General features: G+C 42.3%; 1 protein-coding gene across 7 annotated transcripts in view; it reads left to right on the forward strand.

Annotated features, from left to right (window-relative positions):
- The window catches only part of szt2 (SZT2 subunit of KICSTOR complex), a 442,490-nt gene that overhangs the window by 68,339 nt on the left and 360,338 nt on the right, over positions 1–13,813 (forward strand). For all 7 annotated transcript variants that reach the window (XM_050055637.1, XM_050055638.1, XM_050055644.1 and 4 more), the window contains exons 27-28: positions 6,082–6,209; positions 9,989–10,256. In XM_050055637.1, the coding sequence (XP_049911594.1) occupies positions 6,082–6,209; positions 9,989–10,256 (396 nt within the window). The remainder of the gene's footprint in view (positions 1–6,081; positions 6,210–9,988; positions 10,257–13,813) is intronic.

Here is a 13,813-nt window from a genome sequence, read left to right on the forward strand (position 1 = left end):
TTTGGAACAGTGCATTTTAAGTTTTTTATTTTTGAAAAAAATACTGTTTTCATTGGGAGGTTTGTTCAATAACATTTGAATTAAACTTTAACAGCTGATGACTTGAAAATTATGCTGACTGTCATTTGCATCGACTATTTAGGAAAATCAGAGAAAAATATCATTTGCATAATAATTTGGAACGCGGTGTAAGAGTGAGCTACAATGAGTACCGGGCCATCAAATCACAGCATCCGCGGTGAGAGGACACGGAATTGTGTGCGCTTTTACGCACGCGGGTCAAGGCGATCACGGATATTTGATGTGGGAAAGATGTAGCCAGATGTATTAGCTGTTTTAGATAACAAACAGTCCCTCAAGGAGGGACAGCCATGAGGCAATGAATGAGGAAATAATCGCCCGGGCGTTTAATACGCAAAATGGGGTCAAACCCCCGGCGGCTATTTGTCACCAGGCGACTATTTGGAAATATATGGTAACTCACATAACTCATAACTCGCGGCGAGTGGCGAACAATTTGATTCAATAACACTCGTATTCACTAACACTCGTATTCACTGATGAGCATATTATTGACCTATTTAAGTGCAACATAAACTAACTGTTGTATAATTAACTTTATGTCTTAGCCAAACAGAACACTTAAAATCAACACTATTTTACTACATTTTGTAATTTGTAGACTACTTAAGTAGCCAAACATACCCCATACGTCACATCAAAGTGTAGTGTGTGGCATATCCGATGTACATGAGTTATGACCTCATTGTTTTGAGTTAGTATCCTTCAATGATGTTATCCATCGTGACTGAGAGATGAAGAGTATGGATTGTCGAAGGCTGTAACTGTACTAATTCACCTCATTATTGGACTTCGTATCTCATTATTTTGACTTAGTATCTCATTATTTTGACTTAGCAAGTCATTATTTCGACTTAGTATCTCATTATTTTGACTTAGTAAGTCATTATTTTGACTTAGTATCTCATTATTTTTGACTTAGTATCTCATTATTTTGACTTAGTAAGTCATAATTTTGACTTCGTATCTCATTATTTTGACTTAGTAAGTCAGTATTTTGACTTAGTATCTCATAATTTTGACTTAGTATCTCATTATTTTGACTTACTAAGTCAAAATAATGAGATACTAAGTGTGCACGAAAAAAATGACCCTCTCTAAATGTTTAGAGATTTTTGTACACGAACTTACCCCTACATTATACAGTATTTTTGCACTAAAAAACATACTGGACAGGAACTGTAACCAAATAACGGCCTGGTGCAGGTCGGTGCAAAAAAAAAAAAAAAAAAAGCCTTGAGCAAATAGCCCCTGGTTCTTTTAAACAGCCTGGGGTCAAAATCGATTTTGTGAAATAAACGCCCAGGCTACTATTTGGAAAAATATGGTATCTATGTGTTGTAAAAGCATTTTGCTCTGCTGCTGTAGACAGCCTGTCTAAATGATGTCTTGAAGCCTGTCTGATTGTAGTAGTCATTATTTTGACTTAGTATCTCATTATTTTGACTTAGCAAGTCATTATTTTGACTTAGTATCTCATTATTTTGACTTAGCAAGTCATTATTTTGACTTAGTATTTCATTATTTTGAGTTAATAGATCTTATTTTTTTCCATCAAGTGGCGGAAATGGGCTTCCATAGACCTCACTAGCGTCAACCTCTAACTTAAACGGAAGCACGAAATCAGGAGCGGCGAGTACAGGCGCGTGACAGAGGAGGGTTTTCACGCTCTCAAACGCGTGCTGACACTCGGGAGACCACCGGTAATTTACTTTGGGACTGGTTAAGTGAGTCAGCGGAGCAACCACGTCGGAGAAATTCCTGCAAAAGTTCCGGTAATAACCAGTCATGCCGAGGAAACGCCGCAAAGCACGTCTGGTTGTCGGAACAGGGAACTCCGCTACCGCACTGACTCCGACATTCGGAGGATGGTGCGTTTAACATCAAGGCTGTGTACTCGCGTAATCATGCATTGCTTCTGCCTGTCAGCCGGTCCGGTCTGATGAGCCACACTAAATAGCGGCATGGGGCCGAGTGCGTCTTTCCCAAATAGTTCATACAGCAATGCAGTAGTAAACTGTGTCGGTTTACCTGCTTCAGTTGCATTTGGGAGCCCGATTATTCTCAGATTAAACTTTCGGCTCTGATTTTCCAGTGCCTCTGTCTTTTCTTTCAGTTGCAGAACTTCTTTAGCCTGTGCTTCCTTCTCAGGCTTGTGTTGCTTCATATACGCACAGGATGTACAGTGCTGCCACACACGGAACACAACTTATATTTAATCAAGTCCCTTTTCACACTTGTCAGTGTTAGAGCACTGTTCAGTCCAGAGACTGTTCACTTATCTTGTGCTATGCTGTGTAATGTTCGTTTGTAGCACTGGTCAGGTAGTTGCCTGTTTTTTTTCTGCCATTGTCATGAGTTCACACAGTTTTCCATTAAAATCCTCATCATCATTGCCAGGAAATCAGGAAGCCAAAAAAAAAAGGTTTTCTATTCAAGAATATCACATCATATAAGAGGCAATCCCAGATGTAAAGGAAGCATAATGTTTGTGCATTAAAATAAGATAAGGAAGGCTGTTGCTTGTGTGGGGCCTTTGGAGCTTGGTTGCACAAGCAAATTCAGATTGCCCATCTTTTGCAGGTTAATTGGTGACTTTAAATTGCCCGTAGGTGTGAATGGTTGTCTGTCTCTATATGTCAACCCTGTGATAGTCTAGTGTCCTGTCCAGAGGATAAGCGGTTATGTGGCGCAGCTCTGAAATATGCATAACTTTAAGCCTTAATAAAATGTAAACAAGTGAGTTATATAAAGATTCACCTCTACACAGTCAATCTGGAAATCCATCGGTGAAAAAAAAAAAAAAAAAATTCTTCCTTTACCTCTGGAGGCACAGCCCGGAGTTTTTCGACTAACCGGAAGTGAAGGGGCCTCACGCCCTTCACTTCCGGCGGTACCCCCAGGGAATCGCCGTGTTGTTTACAAATACTTCGGGTAGAAAACCAGCAGAGTTTAGCTATATATCACATTTTTCACGTCACTATATCACCGTGTAGACTAATCTGATGTATGTTAAGTCTATAAACACAATGACTGAACAAACGTTACTATTTCTGTGTGCACGTAATTAATATGGTTATCGTAGATTAGCTGGGCTAACCGTTAGCTGTTAACGTTAGCCCTTAGCGTTGTCTACAACCATAGACTGTATAAAAATAAGGTAATAACTCAATAAACGGTCCGTGAATAAAATATTTTTTCCAGCGAATATCTTAGTTACAACATGATTGAGCTAGCAAAGCAGTTTTGTGTTGCTGTGTGTGGTATTTATTCAGTTATGGGAAATCACGATGTCTAGAAAGCATCAGTGGCTGCAGCTGACAGGGACAGTTAGCAAAGCTAACATCAGGACGTCATCTGTTAAAAGCCTCCCGTTGCCGGATACGACATGAAACTACTCCAGTTAGCTCAATCATGCTGTAACTCAGACATCCGCTAGAAAAAATATTTTTTTTCACGTTGACGAGACGGCATTACTGGAGCAGTCGCTATGGACGCGCTATGGACGTGGAGCTTGCTGTTTCTGTAGGTACACATTTCCTGGGGACACCTGCACGTCTCGGCCGCGCCCCCTCCATTGTGATTGGCTAAAGCGCAGCATCGTTCAGACTCAAAGCCCCGTCCTCCCCCCCTCTCTAGTCGTCTTTCACACAGGGCTGCTGACAGATTCTACAATGTAGATTGCAGAATCTGTCTTGAGAGATTACTACACAGTTGTCATGAATGTTGAAATTAGTTAGAGACCAAAACCAGGCTGTAAACATGTTTATATCTGCTGTTAAGTTGGACATTTCCACATGGGGGTCTATGGGGACTGACTTGTTCTTGGAGCCATCCTCAAGTGGTCATTAGAGGAACTGCAGTTTTTGGCACTGAGGCACTGAGGCACTGGCTTCATTTTTTAGCCTTGAAGGTTGCTGCTTGATGTGTCTGTGCTTGCTGCAGCTTTGCAGGTGATTGTGTATGTTGCAGCTGTTTGTCTTGAGCTGTTTGCTTCCTATCACCTTACTGTTAAATACAGTGCCACCAGAAAGTATTCACACCCCTTCACTTTTTCCACATTTTGTTATGTTACAGACTTATTCTAAAAAAATCTACATAAAATGTCCCATAATGACAAAGTAAAAACATATTTTCAGACATTTGTGTAAATTTATTGAAAATGTAAACATTTAAACATAATAGGTACATAAGTATTCACACCCTTGGCGTAATATTTTGTTGAAGCACCTTTGGCAGCAATCACAGCCTCAAGTCTTCTTGGGTATGTCTCTACGAGCTTGGCACGCCTGTTTTGGGGCATTTTCTCCAATTCTTCTCTGCAGATCCTCTCAAGCTCAATCAGGTTGGATGGGCAGCATCGGTAGACAGGCATTTTTAGGTCTTTCCAGAGATGTTCGCTTGGATTCAAGTCTGGGCTCTGACTGGGCCACTCAAGGACATTCACAGACTGCTCCTGAAGCCACTCCTTTGTTATCTTGGCTGTGTGCTTCGGGTCATTGTCGTGCTGGAAGGTGACTCGACGCCCTAGTCTGAGTTCCAGAGATGTCATCTTACCCTCTATGCGGACTAGTCGCCCAGTTCCTGCAGCAGAAAAACATCCCCACAGCATGATGCTGCCACCACCACCATGCTTCACAGTAGGGATGGTGTTAGCCAGGTGATGAGCAGTGCCTCTTCTTCTCCAGATATGATGCTTGCAGTTCAGGCCAAAAAGTTCTATTTTGGTTTCTTCAGACCAGAGAATTTTGTTTCTCCAGCTCTGAGAATCCTTAAGGTGCCTTTTGGTAAACTCCAAGCGGGCTGCCATGTCCCTTTTAGTGAGAAGTGGGTTGGCCACTCTACCATAAAGGCCTGATTGGTGGAGTGCGTTAGCAATGGTTGACCTTCTGGATGGTTCTCTTATCTCCGCAAGGGAACACTGGAGCTCTGCCTTAGTGACCATTGGGTTCTTGTTCACCTCTCTGACCCCCGGTTACTCAGCTTGGTCGGACGGCCAGATCTAGGAAGGGTCCTGGTGGTTCCAAACTTCTTGCATTTCCGAATAATCGAGACCACAGTGCTTTTCGTGACCTTCAATGCTGCTGAAATTCTTTTGTATCCTTCCCCAGATTTGTGCTTTGACACAATCCGGTCTCGGAGGTCTGCAGACAATTCCTTGAATTTCATTGCTTGGTTTCTGCTCTGATATGCACTGTCAACTGTGAGACCTTATATAGACAGGTGTGTGCCATTCCAAATCATGTTCAATCAACTGAATTTACCACAGGTGGATTCCATTCAAGTTGTCGAAGCATCTCAAGGATAATCAGTGGAAATCAGATGCACCTGAGCTTAAGTTTGAGTGTCAGAGCAAAGGGTGTGAATACTTATGTACCTATTATGTTTAAATGTTTACATTTTTCATAAATTTACAAAAATGTCTGAAAAGATGTTTTAACTGAATCATTATGGGCTATTTTGTGCAGATTCTTTAAAAGAAAACTATACTCAAATCAGTTTTAGAATAACTCTGTAACATAACAAAATGTGGAAAAAGTGAAGGGGTGTGAATACTTTCTGGTGGCACTGTAGATAAAAACATTGTGGTGGTTGAGGTCTTTTTTGTTTACCGTTTTATATTTTGTCCTCTCTTTTGTCCTGATTTTTTTTTTTTTCTTGAATACAACGCTTCAATGGCATTTGTGAAGGTTGAGCTGTCCCTCACAGGTGTGTGGGTTCCCTGGACTTTGCTTACTGCTGTGGAGATCTGGGCTGAAGCTTTCTAAATGCTTATATACAATTACATGGAATGGAATTGTCTGTTTTTATGTTGTCTGACATTGTATCTTTCCACATACTATATGTGAAATTTAGGTTGTATAAGCATAAATCTATTGGAAAACAATAAATTAGGTTGTAATCCATGTGGGTGCAGCAGATCCTTCATTAGTCTTGCTAACGGTGAACTTTGTTGAATTCCCATCTCAGTGTGTATTCTGTTTTGTTGTCCTCTTGCAGGTCACTGTCTCAGGACCGCAGTAGTCCTTCCCCTTGGACTGACCTCCTGGCTCAGCCTCACAAACACAAGGAGCTCACTAACTACTGCAGCCTGCTGCAAGAACATTACCACCAGAGCTACGTCAAAGGTGACCTCCCCCCACCTGCATACACTTGAAAAAGTTACTTTTGCCCAAGATTTCTTCGTAACAATTTATCTAACTAAAATAAAAGCACATATTTTTACAGTTTACCTGCACCATTATTCTCTGCTGGTACAGTGCAAAATGCCCAGTCCAGTATTTACACTATGACTCCTTTATTAAATCCTGTAAATAGGAAATAGGTTATCTGCAAGCAGCTCTCTGAGAAAAAAGCTATCTGTACACTTGTTTATAGCATTCGAAGGAAAGGGAATTGCAAGGACACAGAGAGTAAATTGTACAAATTGAAGCTCTTAACCCTATGGGTGCGAACAACGCAAAGTGCGTCCAAATTCACACCTGTTCTTCTCTATTGATTTTCTCCGCAACCGTTCGTCACAGCTTTCCGACAAGACCAAGCACTTGTCGGTAGTCCAATGTTTTCACAACGACAAAAAATGATAAAGTTACACTAAAATGATGTATAACAGAGCTTTCATACAGCTTTGCACACACATTACTCTTGGATGGATTACTGACGAATGCAGGGTCGCACACAAATGCCACACATATCACATGAAAGCACAGGACTGGAGCTTTCCGATGATACCAAACACATCATTGTGCTGTCATCCCATCACGCTATAAATACAGATCAGTTGTCTACAAAATAAAAACCTGACGAATTTTTTTACAATCCATTATACAGATCTTGTTATCAATCACTTCATATAGTGAGGAATAATATTATTACTATTTTTCTATTATCTTAGATGTAAATATTGCATGTTCCTTTCAAATACAACAAATTTTTGACTTCTGAATGAGTCAATGGAATTTCTTGCAATAATGAAAAAATACTGGCAATCATGTCCGCCTGGCACAAACCACATGTTTTGGACAACTGTGAAGTGACAGAATGTCCCACCATCATGGTTCTTATATTGCCAGATTCCAGAGAGTCTCCCCTCTTCATAAATGGCAGAATATGTCTACTTCCAACTTGCTATGGTGAGATACATATAAAAATGTTAGTTACACAGATTTTTTTTTTCATTGATTTAAAAATTGATATAAAATACAGGCACATAGAAGGACATGTAATGATGGCAAATATGGATAGCCCAGATTTTCCTGAAAAAAACCCCCAAGACATAGCATGTGTATATAGCCTTTATAATGACTGTGACATGAGCTTAAAAGTAAAGGCAGTAAAAATACCCCAAAAAAGTCCAAGGGCCCAAAGGTTAAAATTTCCACTGCACCACAGAAAAACATTAGATAATATGCAGTCAACTTATTCAGTCCCAAATGGAGATTCATGATCAAACCCTTTGATCTCATTAATAAACACAGTGTAAGAGCAAATTTCAAGTTGTTAGGCTTAGGGAATTAGGGGTTGGCCGATGTAAAAATGATCAAAACTGTTTGATATTATGCATAATACCGGACCAGACCGGTATACCTCATTTGCCAGGTGTCACACTTGACTCAGCAGCCGTTCCAGAGTGGAACATAATGACACCATGTCTCAACAGCAAACGAGCGTTTGACTATAGCGTCACATAACATAACATCAGAGGTCTGTGTCCACTATGAATCCATTAAACATGCACTTCTGTTAGGCCTACTTCATGTAAACAAACCATATAAATATCAGCTGTGTGTTCGAGATTAGACTTGGAGACGTAACCACTTAAAACAGTGGTTCCCAACTGGTGGTTCGCAGTCCAAAAGTGGGTTGCAGGTCCATTCCAAATGGGCTGCAAGTGACTCGCAAACGTGTCAAGTTTGTAAAAAAACTCACACACTTTATTTTTAAGTGCAGTAAATTTCCAGCATAGCGCTTTTATTTTGAAGTGCCGTTTACTGCCGTAGAGTGAGTGACTAGCTGACAGCTACTTGACAGAGACAGCAAACGAGCTCAATGTCCTGGCCAAATGCAGGTATGACGCTGAATGCATTAAACTGTGTGGACCTTGAACTAATTACTAAGGAGAAATCTGGACTCCGTGGCTGGACCAGTTGGGAACCACTGACTTAAAAGATGAGTGAGTAGCCCTCCAGTCCCTGTACCGAAGGAGCACGAGTCTGGTTCGCGTGGCTGGCAGTAAGTCGGACCTGTTCCCGGTGAGGGTTGGACTCCGCCAGGGCTGCCCTTTGTCACCAGTTCTGTTCATAACTTTCATGGACAGAATTTCTAGGCGCAGCCGAGGGGTGGAGGGTGTCAGGTTCGGTGACGGGAGGATCTCATCCCTGCTATTTGCGGATGACGTGGTCCTCCTAGCTCCATCGAACAGTGACCTCCAGCTCTCGCTGGGACGGTTCGCAGCCGAGTGTGAAGCGGCTGGGATGAGAATCAGCACCTCCAAGTCTGAGGCCATGGTCCTCAGCTGGAAAAGGGTGGATTGCCCACTCCAGGTCGGGGGGGAGGTCCTGCCTCAGGTGGAGGAGTTTAAGTATCTCGGGATCTTGTTCACGAGTGAGGGTAGGATGGAGCGGGAGATTGACAGGCGGATTGGGGCGGCGTCAGCAGTGATGCAGACGCTTAACCGGTCCATTGTGGTGAAAAGGGAGCTTAGCCAGAAAGTGGAGCTCTCGATTTACCGGTCGATCTACGTTCCAACCCTTACCTATGGTCACGAGCTTTGGGTAGTGACCGAAAGAACGAGATCGCGAGTACAAGCGGCCGAAATGAGTTTCCTCCGCAGGGTGGCTGGGCTCAGCCTTAGAGATAGGGTGAGGAGCTCGGACACCCGGGAGGGACTCGGAGTAGAGCCGCTGCTCCTCCACATCGAGAGGAGCCAGTTGAGGTGGTTCGGGCATCTGGTAAGGATGCCTCCCGGACGCCTCCCTTGGGAGGTATTTCGGGCATGTCCAACCGGGCCCCCCCAGGACACGCTGGAGGGATTACATCGCCCGGCTGGCCTGGGAACGCCTCGGGGTTTCCCTCGGAAGAGCTGATGGAGGTGGCTGGGGAGAGGACTGTCTGGGCTTCTTTGCTGAGGCTGCTGCCCCCGCGACCCGGACCCAGATAAGCGGAGGACGACAAGACAAGACGAGTAGCCCTACTCTGTAAGGTTACTTTTTAAAAGAGAAAACTGTTTAATATTGTGACAGCTACTGGAAATGACAAACAACATAGCCATCAGCAAGTAATGTTTGCCTGGCTTGTTATTAGCATGGGGTTGTTTCGCTCACCAGAAACTTTGAGCTCCCTGTTGATCTCTCTTCAGCCAGCCTCCACCTGATGTTGGTTTTTGTAGTGGAATTAGAAGGTATGGTGTAGATAATTCCTCATCTTAACCTGATGAATCAGTCGTTCCGCATTCATTGCAGCACTTTTAAAGCCAGTGACCGATATAAATAAAAACACAGCATCCAACAAAATTTTGTCTCACCACAGCAGCACTCGCGGTTATGTAAGGCAACCCTTTCATCGGCTGCAAGTCTACAATGTTGTCATATTTGTGCAGTTTTAGTTTAATTGCCTCTCCTCACCCAAAAACACATGAACTTTGTTGTAAACAAACACTGCATGCCCTGTTCTGCCCCTCGTATCTCCTGAATTGTGATCACTGTCATGTTGCCTACACCGGCCTTGGCTGACAGCAAGCCAGACACTAGTGGCTTCATTGGTCCATTTATAAACACAATAATATGTTGATCTTGCAGAGCAAGATCTACCCTCTGCTGTGATCACATGTCCTAGATAGGTCACTTGCTGTTGAACCCATTGCAATCAACACAGCATCAGTCATTGTTTTCCTCACTCTGTTCCTCAGGTGTGTACCGCAGCCTACAGCAGTCCTACAGCATCAGCTCCCAGGATGTCCTGATGGCCATGGACTACTGTGAGGAATCCCTGCAGGAGATCGACATCACCTCCTTCCTGCAGACCCTCTGTGGACACATCAGGATCTTTAGGGAGCATAGTGTGACTCCAGGATGGGGAGGGAACCCAAAACCTTCAGGGAGTTCTGCTGCCTTCATCATTGGAGAGGCTGAGGAGGACCTATCAGATGACAGGGGAGCCATGGCCTCCTCATCCAGGTAGGACATTGTATATTAGTGATACTAAGCTTAACCATGATACTGAGCTTAACCAACATTTACAGCGATTTTAACCACTGTTAATTAGAAATGTCCCTTCCAGGCTTCCAGCAATACGTTAAGTGAAATACCCGTGATAATTAAGTTTTAGATAAATGTTACGGGAACATTAAAAACGCATACAGCGCAAGATCTAAGCCTCCTCTATCAATTTCAGACCACAATACAGTCCATTTGATCCCTGCAAACAAAACGGTTTTTAAGAGCAATAAGCCACAGTCAAAAACAGTGACTGTTTGGACTCAGGACAGCTTAGAAACTCTAAAGGGATCTTTGCTCTGCACAGACTGGGACATTTTTCACGAATTGGAAATAAATGAGGCCACTGATACAATTACAGATTATATTTCATTTTGTGTTGACTGTGTAGTCCCCAAGAAGGACATTACTGTATATCCAAATAATAAGCCTCACATTACTAGAGAGATTAAAGACTGCATTAATAGGAAAAAAATAGCTTTTAGAAACCATGACAAGGTGGGCTTAAAAGTGGTGCAAAAGGAACTTAATAAACTGCTGAGAGGGGCAAAGAGAAAACACAGGGACAATATTGAACATCATTTGAAAACTATGAACTTTAAAAAGCTATGGGACTTCATGAAAGCTGCAACCAGTATGTCCACAAGCAGGAAGCCCATTGCCACTGATGATGAATCTAAAACAGCAAACTACTGACTTTTTGTCAGGTTTGACACACAGGACTTCTCCTCAGAATGTAATGAACTGCTGCTGACTATCCCAACTACTGATTCCGTATTGGTAGTTGACCCTTACAAAATTCAATCTATTTTTAGGAATACATGCAGGACGAAATCCGCAGGCCCAGATGGCATTTCTGCTATGCTATTAAAGACATGTGCAGAGGAACTTACTCCAGCTTGGTGCCCTGTATTTCAGTTGTCTGTGGATACACACATTGGGCCTCATTCATGAAAAGTGAGTAAATCTGTGTGTAGATTTGCACATAAAAGCCTACGCTACTAAAAACCTACTCCGGATTCAGGAACGCCGCGGGAAACTCGTAAACACGTGTGTATGATCATGAATGCCAATCCATCGTAAAGTGACAGTGCGCTCCCGGTAATCAGCAATTAGCATAAATCCCCGCCCATAAATAGCCAATGATCACCATATAAGGAGGTGTAGGTAGGTGCATCCAGTCAACCTGTCAGTCATGGCGCAAAGAAAGAAAGAGAGAGAAAGAAAAAATAATTTTTCTGAAGCGGAGATCGAAATAATTTTGGGTGAAGTGGACTTAAGAAAAAACATTTTATTTTCTTCAGTTAGTAGTGGTGTGACAGGGACAGGCAAAGCGAAGGCCTGGAGGGAGGTAACAGATGCTGTTAATGTTGTCTCCGTGGTACAAAGAAACATGTCAGAGGTGAAGCGTAAATGGTTTGATATGAAACTGGAGGCAAAGAAACGCATAAGCACACACAAAAAAAATTACAGCGGTCACCAAACAAACAGAAGATTCATTTGTGGGGTTTTGAATGAAGTGGGAACGGGAAACCAGAGATGTTTTGTGCGTAAAGGATAAACTCTAAATCAGTGATGGCTTTCGGAATGTAGAGCTATTTAACATTTATTTTAACAAATGATACGGATAACATATAGCCTACAGCAGTTTTGTATGCATCGTCTTCAAATTATTTGAATCTTAATAGCCTAAAGCTCTGTTTTATACAACATAAACATTTTTCAGATCAGATTTATTCATTCAAATGATCAAAAAGCCACAAAAAAAAAGAAAAAAAAAAGTGTTGTCTCAAATAATTCTTTCAGCTGGTGCGTGCTCCTTCGTGGCTCCACCACCTGCTGCCCCTGTTGCCCTTGCTGAACCCAGGCACTGAGGCCGAAGAGACTGTGATCCGGCTGTCCTTACAGATATTTTTATTATCATCATTCAACATGTAGAAAGAATGTGTAATCTGTTTAGTCAATTTACATAGATAATTCACAATCATGAACCTAATCTGGATCTTAAACCTGCTAATTGCCAACTAATTTAACTAAATGTGTTATATTTTTAATATTTTTGTCATGTTTAGATTACGTGTTTCAAAGGCATCTGTGAAATTGTCTCAGATGACTGTAAGCCCCCTAATCATTAAATGGTTTTATTCTTTTTTGACTAATAGAAGTCAGAATGTCAGAGTAAACAATACCCTCTCTGACACTAAATCTATAAGTATGGGAGCTCCTCAAGGTTGTGTGAGTTCCCCTGTTTTATTTACACTTTACACAAATTAATGCTGCAGTAGCTTCCCTGGCAATTTAAAGAGGCAACAGATAGCATATTTCCCTAGTATATCATTATGAAAATAATGTGGGTTGCACAGGGTAGTGGCCACAGTAAAATCAGACTGTCAGCGTTTACATGCAATCTTTGTAATAAGCTTCTGCCACCGGTGCCAAAATTTCGCGGAAAAAATCTGCCTTTTCGGCAGGAAACGTGTCATGTATTGCGAAACTGGTCGGTCAGCCAATCAGGGACTGGAGCTGGTCCTTATGAGGAGTTGGGCATGAGATAGTTGAGTCACAAGCACAATGGCAGATGGACAAAGTTTGGCAACAAGTGAAAAATGGCCTAGCAAAAGAAAACTAGCTCCTCTGTCTGAGGAGGCAATGAAGAGTAAAAAGGAGAGTGATAAAAGAAGAGAAAAACAAGAGTAAACCTCAGTCAGGCATTCAAGAGATGGAGGGAGCTCCGTGACCAAAGAGGCTTCAAAACCGATGTCCAGCTAGCTTTCTTTCTAATGGATCAGTAAGTAACACGGCTCAATTTTAGCTAGATGAGAGAGGACTGTACTGTACTGGCTGCTAGTTAATTCTAGTGCTGCACGATTTGATAAAAATGCGCGATTGCGATTATGGTGGACAATATCGCGATTTGCAATTGCAATTACAATATAATTACAATAAAGAATAATAAATAAATGGTATCATGAGTCTTTTTGCTTGATTCAGTGTTTCCCCTACATTATATTAGGGGGGCACTGACCTGACCTGACATAGTTATTGTTATGGACAGACAGTGTGTCAATGACCATCAACAGACTGAGCACAGTCAAACACGCTGCTCACACAGCAGCGCAGCACGGAACTGTACACACAGCGGAGCGAGCATATGTTGCGTTCAGGCGTTGTCACGTAAATGACAAATTCCAGCGCCATCGCACAACACAGCAGCATGTCAAGTGGGCCGAACCCAAGCAAAATTGCTAAATTTTTCATTTGTTACGGAGTCCATGATTTCCCTGTGACACTTACAAATGTTTGCTTAACTGTGCTTTGATGTTGTTTTATGAGGCTCTGGCGGCTTTCAGTTGTCTCTTTGTCTTTAACGTTACACGGCTCGGCTTTCTCTCGCATACACTATTCCTACTTTTCCCTGTGCTGTGCTGTCTCAAGTGTTGTTATAGATTGGTCGTGTTGCCGCGGGACGTGGCGACTTTAACTTTTAAACTTTTACACAGCACGTCTTTCAGGTACGG

Source organism: Epinephelus moara, chromosome 10 (genome assembly GCF_006386435.1).
Source record: "Epinephelus moara isolate mb chromosome 10, YSFRI_EMoa_1.0, whole genome shotgun sequence".
In the NCBI taxonomy this organism is placed as follows: Eukaryota; Metazoa; Chordata; class Actinopteri; order Perciformes; family Serranidae; genus Epinephelus; species Epinephelus moara.